An 11,573-nucleotide genomic window follows, 5' to 3' on the forward strand; every position below is an offset into this window, starting at 1 on the left:
GTTAAACTTTTACCCCGCCCTTCTCCTTACGGACTCAGGGCGGCTAACAACCAATAAAATACAAATACACCCCAAGACACCCCTTAAAACTTGGTTAAAAAGAAATATTTAAATTGGCTATAATTAATTAAAAATGTTTAAGAACCCCACTAAAAGATTTCCCCTTAGGCCAGTCCTGCTTGCTGAAATAACCATGCCTTGATGGCGCGGCGGAAGGAAGGGAGATCCGGAATCACCCGGATCTCTGGGGGTAGCTCGTTCCAGAGGGTGGGAGCTCCCACTGAGAAGGCCCTCCCCCTGGGAGTCGCCAGCCGGCACTGTCTGGCTGACGGCACCCTAAGGAGACCCACCCTGTGGGAGCGTACCGGCCGATGGGGGGTAATCTGCAGCAGAAGGCGGTCTCGGAGATATCCAGGTCCGATGCCATGGAGCGCTTTGAAGGTGATAACCAACACCTTGAAGCGCACCTGGAAAGCCACCGGCAGCCAGTGCAGCTAGCGCAGCAACGGTGTTACATGGGAGCGACGAGTCCCTCCCAACACCGCCCGCGCGGCCGCATTCTGGACCAGTTGAAGCCTCCGAGTGCTCCTCAAGGGGAGCCCCATGTAGAGAGCGTTACAGTAGTCCAGGCGGGAGGTGACGAGAGCATGGGTGACTGTGCGCAAGGCGTCCCGGTCCAGGAAAGGCCGCAACTGGTGGATCAGGCGTACCTGATAAAACGTACCTGATATTAGATGGACTGATATAATCTACCTCAAGATCTTCCCTGCACAAAAACAGTCCATTTAGCCTACCAAATTACAAGCTACCCATTCCTCAATCTGAGAGTCTTTTTTTTTCCCTGGTCAATATTAGGCCTCATCTTAAGGTAGTATTACGTGTGGGATTCAACTGCAGATCAATTATATTGTATTATTCAATTATATTATATAGGCCAAGAGGGCCTACTTCAGATCCCATCAGATCCAAATATTGTGATCCAGGAGCCTTCTCTGCTGCAGTGCTTGTGCTTTGGAATATCTTAAGTTCTAAGATCTGCCCTCACCCTCTTATCCTTCCGCAAGAGCCTGGGGATCAAATGGGGGAGTTCTACACTGGAGGTATTGCTGGACTGATGGCAGATTCCACCTCCCACCCACCCCGCTCTGTTTTCCACCCATCCATCTTTTTAGTTATCATATTGTTGTATTCTCATTGTGTTGCTTTTTCATTGTTTGTTTTATTGTTCCATTATTTTATTTCTCTTCTCTTCCTTTCATTTTCTTCTTTTTTATTATTGTAAGCTGACATTTCTGTCTGTCTTTGTCAGTGCTGCCTACAACTATGTATATTTACCCATGTAGTATGGCTGTAGTATTATCGTTTATCCATCTTATTTTCTTCTTTACTACCTCCTCTTATTGGTATTATGACAATGATGATGGTGATTACTCTGTTGCTTTGCATGTACACTGAGAGTTTCTGTACCAGAGAAATATTCTTTGTGTGTCTAATCACACTTGGCGAAATAAAGTATTCAGATTCAAATTATCTTACATGATAATGTATGTCTTGAAATAATATAAAAGGGGACTGTTAGTGCAGTGAGATTCTCTGTTCTCCACTTGCAATCCACTATGTTTCCCTCTTCCTCAACCGCTGGAAAGGATCCTCCAACCTCAGGAGTGGATTGCAAGGGAGGAAGAAAAGGGAACAACTGGTGATAATCTACTGAATTATTATATTTGAAATGAATTTAGGTGCAACAAGATTCTGTCTATAAACCAAGGTGATAAACAAAATCAAGTTCGTCAAGATTATTAAGGTAAGCGACAATTCTTTTTTTGTGCCTGAAAATAGTCAACTTATCCCTCACTTGATTCCAGGAGGTGGTGGGGAACATCAGTTCTTTTCTGGGGCTCCTCCACAAAGCTGTCCAGAAGAAAGGATGGAGGGCTTCTGAAAGACTCTTTGGTGCTGTGGAAGTCAGTCTGAATATTACTCACAACTTCCATCCTCTTCTTGGAATTTACAGCTTCTAGAATATCAAAAAGATCATGCCTTGTTACCTGATATAAAACATGAAACATTAAAAATAACCCCTCCCTTTTTTATGATCCTGTAATCCCTTAATTAAGGGTAGAGTCAGGGCTACTGGAGGGAACTGAGCATGCCCTTCCTGACGCCTATGTGGAGTTCGCAGCAGATATTTTTTCTTTGCACCCTAGGAGAGAAACATCTGCCAGCTACCTGGCATTGAACTCTCAACCTTCTGAGTGGGAGGTGAGCCACCGTGCTGCTATATATAGAAATTCTACATGCACCAATGCTATGTGGTGTACAAATTACTAAGATTTTTCCAATGAAATTAAACAAATAATTGCTGGCCACAGCTTGAAATGATTCCCACCCCAGGATCTGTCTATCTGATAATTATTCTCCTCAGACAATATTTAGAAGTATCTTAATTATTCCAGTTCTTTCTTTATTCGCTAAACATTAATATGTGGCATAATAGTAGCATTTAAAATTTAAAATAACTTTAGAATGAGTTGTTTACATAATGAAGATAAATATAAAACATAGTAGAACCTAGAAGGAATTATATGTCCAATTGGAATAAGCTGAGTTATTTAAATCTAGCTTGAGGCTAGCTAGCACAGAAAATTAAGTTATAAAATTCCAGTTCCCAAAATCTGACTTTTTGACATCTATCTTTGCCAATTCCCTCACAATGTCAAAGGGGAAAAAATACTTTTTCAGGAAGATACAATATATTGTAATGTGAAGCTGACCATTAAACAGCATCCCAGTGTCAAAGCTTCTTACATTTAACCAAATGACTTAAAATGGGATTGGAGGAACTGAATATGTACAACCTGGAGGAGAGGAGGGTAAGGGTGGGACATGAATGAAATCTTTAAATATATTGTGAATAAGATTGTAGAAGGCAGTATTTTCAGTATTAAGCAAAAATCAAGAACACAGGGACATAATCTGAAATTGACAGGAGGGAAGTTCAGAAGTATTGTTAGAAAGTATTACTTCAAAGAAAGAGTAACAGAAGCCTGGAAACAATTTCCAGCATAGGTAGAGGGTCAGTCATCAGTAACTGAGTTTAAACATGCGTGGGATAAACACAGGCCCATCATCCGACTAAATAAACAAAAAAAACCACACAATAAATAAATAAATAAAAACAAATGAATGAATGAATAAATAAATAATAGCAAGCAGACAGGCACCTGCCACATAACACCCCAGACTTAACAAATGTCGATAAGAAAGACAAAAAAGTCTGGACAGTGGATGTGGCAGTACCTGGAGACAGCAGAATAGAAGAGAAGATAACAAAATATAAAGACCTGCAAATAGAAATAGAATAACTGTGGAAAAAGAAAGCAAAGGTAAATAGGAGCTTTGGGTGCAATCCCAAAACAACTGGAGCATCACTTGAGCATCATCAGCGCTGATAAATTCACTATCAGTCAATTGAAAAAGGCAGCTTTACTCAAAACAGTTTACATTCTGTGACAATACCTGTAATACTATCAAACATCCACATCTGCCTATTGCAGGTCCTCAGAAAGAACTTGACAGGTAGACAAAAATGCCAAACCAGTCTGAACATCTGGCTGACTATGCAATGAATATATAAATTAAAAAGAAAACAAAAATGAAACACTCAAAGGGCAGACTAGATGGACGACTGTGTCTTTTTCTGCTGTCAATTTTCTATGTCATCACTCTCCCACTGCTAGGTCCATGCACTGTATCAATTCATAATTTTGTTAACAACACTTTACTAGTAAATTGTAGTTGCCTGAGCTCCTGCATCATGCCAAATCATAAAACCTAGTTTACAAATGACAATGACTGAAAACACACATCAAGACTTCAAACAAATTCCATTAGGGTATGGTTAATATGATGTGTGAATCAATTTCCCTAGCCTTGTTCTATTATGGCTTTAGGCTGCTGAGTTAGCTGGCAAAAGGCATGAGCGAGAGATCCTGTATTGAGGAGAAAAAAGGCGAGGATGCTGTTTTTAATTTATCGCTGTGCCATAGCTTTCATAGCTCTCTTTCAAGAAAGTATAATACTGACTTGCCTCAGCAGGTAGCATCACCTAGCTGAAGGGTTTAAAAGCTCAACAAGATTGGGCAGCAAAGTGACATAAAAAAGTTACTCCTTCTTGATTTTTCAATGTAGACATAGTAAGTATCAGTAGTACTCGAATGCAATGGGGCATGATGACTCAGTGGTTAAAGATGCTGAGCTTGTCAGCTGGAGAGTGGACAGCCCTGGTTTGTGACCTGAATTCCACACAGCAGGGTGAGCTCCCATTATTTGCCCCAGCTCCTGCCCATGTAGCAGTTTGAAAGCATACAAATGTGAGTAGATTAATAGGTACCACTTTGGTGGGAAGGTAACAGCATTCCGTGCTCCTATGGATATAGCCATGCTGGTCACTTGACCATGGAAATTGTCTTCAGACAACACTGGCTCCCTTGATCAAGAAATGGAGATGAGCACCGTGCCCCAGAGCTGGACATGACTGACAGGGAAACCTTTATCTTTTTACTTGAATGCAAGACTATCAGGGAATGCCAGAACTGTAGACTACACTAATCACCATAATTGTCCTGAAAGAGGGCCATAGCAAACCACTTTCTTACAGTTCACAAAAATACTGCAAGGAAATGTCCAAGGACATTTTCATCAAGAATGGAGTCTGACTTGAAGATAGACAAAAAGAAAACACTTGATATGGGACAAAACATATACAGCCACATTCTTTGTAACATCAATAGATTAGATATATAGTGTAGGTGGCAAATCTGTGACCCACCAGATTTTTTTTTATTACACCTTCCCACTGTGCCATGTAACACGACCATTGGAAAGTTAATAGGACTTCCAATATACTGTACGACCAAAAAGGTAATATTACAGATGAATATGTATTTATGTTACATACAGCAGGTTATAGGGGACAACAAATTACAATATTTGTATCTTTAAAAGGATCCTGTATATAAAAAATGGACTAGTTTTGAAAAGAGCCAGGTTCAAGTCTTTGGTGGGTCTGGAAGGGTGACTTTGAGCCATTCCCCCTTCTTCTCAGCTCATACTCCCTTTGAATTATGCTTTCAAAACAGATTAAGTCAAAAAGTCCAAACATATGTTATGTTTTACTATATAACTTATTGTACTGTCCTAGCTCAGAGAGCTAACCATTTGAGATATACAGGAACTGGACCTTCTAACCAACAGTAAGCTTTGATTCCAGTATCTTGGTTCCAAAAAATCTGAAATGGCAGTCATTCCAGCATATGCTGGAGGAATAGTTCATTCATTTATTTCGAGGGCAACATGGAGAAAGAGTAGGAAATACCAAAGAGAATCATAGAGTTCTGAAGAGACCACAGAGGGTGGTATTCCAGGAATACTTCTGGAAGCGTAACAGTCAAAGTAAATATACTAGCTGAAATACCAATTTGGTATAATTATACTGTAAGGGGATAGATTTATCTATGGTTTGCAGTGGGTGGGACTAAAAAGTTCAATCAATCAATTCCAACTTTGCAAGATTTTTTTTCCCGCGAGAAGTTGAAATTGACTGATTGATTGAACCTTTCTTTTTTTGGCACACGGCGACGGAGGCCTAAAGCAAAAAGGTTTTATAAAACCCAGCTGAAGGCCTGGGACTGGGGTGACGGCGCGCGTGCCCCCAGAGAGGGCTCTGAGTGCCGCCTCTGGCACCCGTGCCATAGGTTCGCCACCACTGTTCTAGAGCTTTCCTTTTCTATTAACGCACAGCTGAGATGGCCAAAGTGCATACAGGTAGTCCTTGAACCACCATTGAGTCCAAAATTTCTGCTGTTACACAAGACAGTTGTTCAATGAGTTTTGCCCCATTTTATGGCTTTTCTTGCCACTGTTGTTAAGTGAATCACTGCAATTGTTAAGTTAGTAATAGGGTTGTTAAGTGAGTTTGGTTTACCCATTGACTTTGCTTGTCAGAAGGTCACAAAAGATGATCACATGATCCCTGGACACGGCAACCATCATAAATATGAGCCAGTTCCAAAGCGTCTGAATTTCGTGACCATGGGGATGCAGCAATGGTTGTAAATGGGGAAAATGGTCATAAGTCACTTTTTTCAGTGCCCTTGTAACTTTGAACGGTCACTAAATGAATGGTTGTTAAGTCGATGACTATGTGTATACCTTTTTTAAAAATATATAATTTAAAAAATAATATAAGTATATTATGTAATATAATTAACAATCTTGTACTAAGAAAAAAAGCAAGCTAGCTTCTTCTTCACATGCTTATACATAGATTCATCGGAGTGGAGTGCTGATAATTTAGCAGAATGCTTGCTGGAAAAAAAAAAGGGAAATCTTCAGTGCAAAGGTTGGACTAGAAGACCTCTAAGGTCCCTTGTAACGCTATGATTCTTTGACCTCGGAACTAGTTAAAGCAAAGAGTTCTGGTGAAGTGGGCAAAGAGCCTGTATTAAAATGTGCAAGTGGTAACTTTTAGTCTAAGAGGCAAAACAGAAAGAAGCCACTACTAGATCAAAGGGGGCAGGCGCTGTCCGAAGGAAAGGAGTTTGCATTTGCAGCGGACCCCAGAAATTCGCAATTACCCCCCCCGGCCCCTCCCAGCTTTATTTTGTCCTTCGCTTCGAGGCACCGGCGAACCTACCAGGAGTGCAGATCCTTCCACAGAGGAAGGAGTGAGCCGTGGACCGGCCAGGTGCGATCTGTAGCGCAGAAAACCCTTCGCGCCCGCCCGCCTCAAAAGCTTCGGTTGCTATGCTGGTCGTCAACTGCGACGTTCTAGTCTAGAGCGCCAAGCGGGCTTTGGACTGTACCATTCTCTAACCATGGGAGGGGGAGACAAGGAGAAGAGATCTAATGTGCTGACGGGCGGTCAGTAAAGCGCGGAACGTTTCTCTCAGCCGTGGAAAGCAGAATGGCTTTGTCTGTTCGGGTTGCGTTGCAACTCTTAGAAAAGAGTTGGAGTTGGATAATAGAGACAGCACTGCACAATTAATTAATAGCAATTAATCAATAGCAAATTGTACCAATTGATTAATAGCAATTAATTATTTAGCCGAGGCGGCCAAGGGATTGCAAGACTTTAATTTGTATTTGGAAGAGGAAAAAGGGCGGTTAGAATTAATAAAGAGGGACACGGTAAATACCCTCATTCCTTTTGCCTTTATTATCTCAGCAACATATTTGTAGTTCGACTTCAAAGCCGTTACCCAAAGCTATGTCCAACAAAACATCAAATAAAAAATAAAACAATGAAGAGTTGAGAAGTAAATGTGCCAGCACAGTCGATGTAAAAATATGCTGATACATTTTAGGTGCTAAGACTACATATTCAAAAGGATATACGCTACAGTAACCCATGTTTCGCAGTTGGTATTTTATATTGTAGAGATATGTGTGTGCCTATGTTGCCCAACTTGGTAGCAGCAAATAACTGACCCTTGACTTGATCTTGAGAGCACTTGGATAGAAGACCACTAGGAAATCCCTGTAGGCTAGATTGTACTGAAACAATGTAGTAAATTGCTTCAGTACAATTTCCAAAATCCCCTTTAAGGACAAGCTTGTGAAATCACTGGGATCTGAGCTTCCTTTAAAGATTTTGCCTTTTTAAAAATACAGTACAGTTCTTGTTTGCACCATGTATTAAGACATGACCTCCAACACCAGATTACCTCCTTGCCATCTTCTGATTTATTGCATTATTCTCTGTGTTAACAGTGGAGATTTATGGCATTCTAAAATCATGGCTTGCAGCTGCTCCAACTACGGTAGTAAGCCCACTGTCAAGAAATGCTGCCCATTTCCCATTCCTGCCAAGATACATCTTCCTTCCAATTGAAACAGAGCAGGTATACTTCTAGGTCTGGATTATATCTTTTGTGGAGGGGAGGCAGGATATATATGTTTAAACAAATAATTTGGAANCCAACAAGCGGGATTGGCCTAGGGAATTTTAGTGGGGTTTTTAAGGGAAATTTTAATTATTAGGCCATTGCAAATATTTCCTTTTAATCTGGTTTTAAATTGATATCTACTGTAATATTGGTTTTATAAGGCTGTCAGCCGCCCTGAGTCCGGTAAGGAGAAGGGCGGGATACAAATCAAATAAATAAATAAATAAATACACTGGAGGTATTGCTGGACTGATGGCAGAGCCCACCTCCCACCCACACCCGCTCTGTTTTCCACCCGTCCATCTTTTTAGTTATCATATTGTTGTATTCTCATAGTGTTGCTTTTTCATTTTGTTTTATTGTTCCATTATTTTATTTCTCTTCTCTTCCTTTCATTTTCTTCTTTTTTATTATTGTAAGCTGACATTTCTGTCTGTCTTTGTCAGTGCTGCCTACAACTATGTATATTTACCCATGTAGTATGGCTGTAGTATTATCGTTTATCCATCTTATTTTCTTCTTTACTACCTCCTCTTATTGGTATTATGACAATGATGATGGTGATTAGTCTGTTGCTTTGCATGTACACTGAGAGTTTCTGTACCAGAGAAATATTCTTTGTGTGTCTAATCACACTTGGCTAAATAAAGTATTCAGATTCAAATTATCTTACATGATAATGTATGTCTTGAAATAATATAAAAGGGGACTGTTAGTGCAGTGAGATTCTCTGTTCTCCACTTGCAATCCACTATGTTTCCCTCTTCCTCAAACGCTGGAAAGGATCCTCCAACCTCAGGAGTGGATTGCAAGGGAGGAAGAAAAGGGAATGCTAACAGAGACGGCAACAACTGGTGATAATCTACTGAATTATTATATTTGAAATGAATTTAGGTGCAACAAGATTCTGTCTATAAACCAAGGGATAAACAAAATCAAGTTCGTCAAGATTATTAAGGTAAGCGACAATTCTTTTTTTGTGCCTGAAAATAGTCAACTTATCCCTCACTTGATTCCAGGAGGTGGTGGGGAACATCAGTTCTTTTCTGGGGCTCCTCCACAAAGCTGTCCAGAAGAAAGGATGGAGGGCTTCTGAAAGACTCTTTGGTGCTGTGGAAGTCAGTCTGAATATTACTCACAACTTCCATCCTCTTCTTGGAATTTACAGCTTCTAGAATTTCAAAAAGATCATTCCTTGTTACCTGATATAAAACATGAAACATTAAAAATAGCCCCTCCCTTTTTATGATCCTGTAATCCCTTAATTAAGGGTAGAGTCAGGGCTACTGGAGGGAACTGAGCATGCCCTTACTGACGCCTATGTGGAGTTCGCAGCAGATATTTTTTCTTTGAACCCTAGGAGAGAAACAACTGCCGGCTACCTGGCATTGAACTCTCAACCTTCTGAGTGGGAGGTGAGCCACCGTGCTGCTACATATAGGAATTCTACATGCACCAATGCTATGTGGTGTACAAATTAGTAAGATTTTTCCAATGAAATTAAACAAATAATTGCTGGCCACAGCTTGAAATGATTTCCCCCCCCCAGGATCTGTCTATCTGATAATTATTCTCCTCAGACAATATTTAGAAGTATCTTAATTATTCCAGTTCTTTCTTTATTCGCTAAACATTAATACGTGGCATAATAGTAGCATTTAAAATTTAAAATAACTTTAGAATGAGTTGTTTACATAATGAAGATAAATATAAAACATAGTAGAACCTAGAAGGAATTATATGTCCAATTGGAATAAGATGAGTTATTTAAATCTAGCTTGAGGCTAGCTAGCACAGAAAATTAAGTTATAAAATTCCAGTTCCCAAAATCTGACTTTTTGACATCTATCTTTGCCAGTTCCCTCACAATATCAAAGGGAAACAAATACTTTTTCAGGAAGATACAATATATTGTAATGTGAAGCTGACCATTAAACAGCATCCCAGTGTCAAAGCTTCTTACATCTAACCAAATGACTTAAGATGGGATTGGAGGAACTGAATACTGTATGTACAACCTGGAGGAGAGGAGGATAAGGGGGGACATGAATGAAACCTTTAAATATATTGTGAATAAGGTTCTAGAAGGCAGTCTTTTCAGTATTAAGCAAAAATCAAGAACACAGGGACATAATCTGAAACTGACAGGAGGGAAGTTCATAAGTATTGTTAGAAAGTATTACTTCAAAGAAAGAGTAATAGAAGCCTGGAAACAATTTCCAGCATAGGTAGAGGGTCAGTCATCAGTAATTGAGTTTAAACATGCATGGGACAAACACAGGCCCATCATCCGACTAAACAAACAAACAAACAAACAAATGTTAAAAATAAATAAATAAATAAAATAAATAAAAACAAATGAATAAATAAATAAATAAATAATAGTAAGCAGACAGGCACCTGCCACATAACACCCCAGACTTAACAAATGTCGATAAGAAAGACAAAAAAGTCTGGACAGTGGATGTGGCAGTACTTGGAGATAGCAGAATAGAAGAGAAGATAACAAAACATAAAGACCTGCAAATAGAAATAGAATAACTGTGGAAAAAGAAAGCAAAGGTAAATAGGAGCTTTGGGTGCAATCCCAAAACAACTGGAGCATCACTTGAGCACCATCAGCACTGATAAATTCACTATGCCAATTGAAAAAGGCAGCTTTACTCAAAACAGTTTACATCCTGTAACAATACCTGTAATACTATCAAACATCCACATCTGCCTATTGCAGGTCCTCAGAAAGAACTTGACAGGTAGACAAAAATGCCAAACCAGTCTGAACATCTGGCTGACTATGCAACGAATCATAATAACAAAAATATATTAAAAAATTAGAATAATAAATAAATTAAAAAGAAAACAAAAATAAAACACTCAAAGGGCAGACTAGATGGACGACTGTGTCTTTTTCTCCTGTCAATTTTCTATGTCATCACTCTCCCACTGCTAGGTCCATGCACTGTATCAATTCATAATTTTGTTAACAACACTTTACTAGTAAATTGTAGTTGCCTGAGCTCCTGCATCATGCCAAATCATAAAACCTAGTTTACAAATGACAATGACTGAAAACACACATCAAGACTTCAAACAAATTCCATTAGGGTATGGTTAATATGATGTGTGAATCAATTTCCCTAGCCTTGTTCTATTATGGCTTTAGGCTGCTGAGTTAGCTGGCAAAAGGCATGAGCGAGAGATCCTGTATTGAGGAGAAAAAAGGCAAGGATGCTGTTTTTAATTTATCACTGTGCCATAGCTTTCATAACTCTCTTTCAAGAAAATATAATACTGACTTGCCTCAGCAGGTAGCATCACCTAGCTGAAGGGTTTAAAAGCTCAACAAGATTGGGCAGCAAAGTGATGTTAGAAGGTAAGTCTTCATCCTGGTTCATCCAAGCCGGGAATAAATAAGCAAACATGGTGACTGCTTTGGGAAGAAGGTTACAGTTTATTGCAGAAGACAGATAAGCAGCAGAGGAGAAGAAAAGAGAGTGAGCACATGGGCAGATGGTCTTTTTATACCCTCTAGCCCTGCCTGGAAGTTTCCTGTTCCTGTGGCATGAACTTTGAGGCTATTCCTGAGTGTTTTTCTAGGCTTTGATATCTGTGGTTTAATCCCAT

The 11,573-nt window shown here is 39.6% G+C and overlaps 1 protein-coding gene across 1 annotated transcript in view; it reads right to left on the minus strand.

The window, feature by feature from the left end:
* The window catches only part of CFAP221 (cilia and flagella associated protein 221), a 42,125-nt gene extending 35,335 nt beyond the window's left edge, over positions 1–6,790 (minus strand). The window contains exons 1-2 of the mRNA XM_015825593.1: positions 6,698–6,790; positions 1,856–2,017 (exon numbers count right to left, since the gene is read on the minus strand). Of these exons, the coding sequence (XP_015681079.1) occupies positions 1,856–1,994 (139 nt within the window). The 5' untranslated portion in view covers positions 1,995–2,017; positions 6,698–6,790. The remainder of the gene's footprint in view (positions 1–1,855; positions 2,018–6,697) is intronic.
* Positions 6,791–11,573: the final 4,783 nt, after the last annotated feature.

The sequence above is a fragment of the Protobothrops mucrosquamatus genome, unplaced genomic scaffold (assembly GCF_001527695.2).
Source record: "Protobothrops mucrosquamatus isolate PMUCROS unplaced genomic scaffold, P.Mucros_1.0 scaffold_200, whole genome shotgun sequence".
Lineage (NCBI taxonomy): Eukaryota > Metazoa > Chordata > Lepidosauria > Squamata > Viperidae > Protobothrops > Protobothrops mucrosquamatus.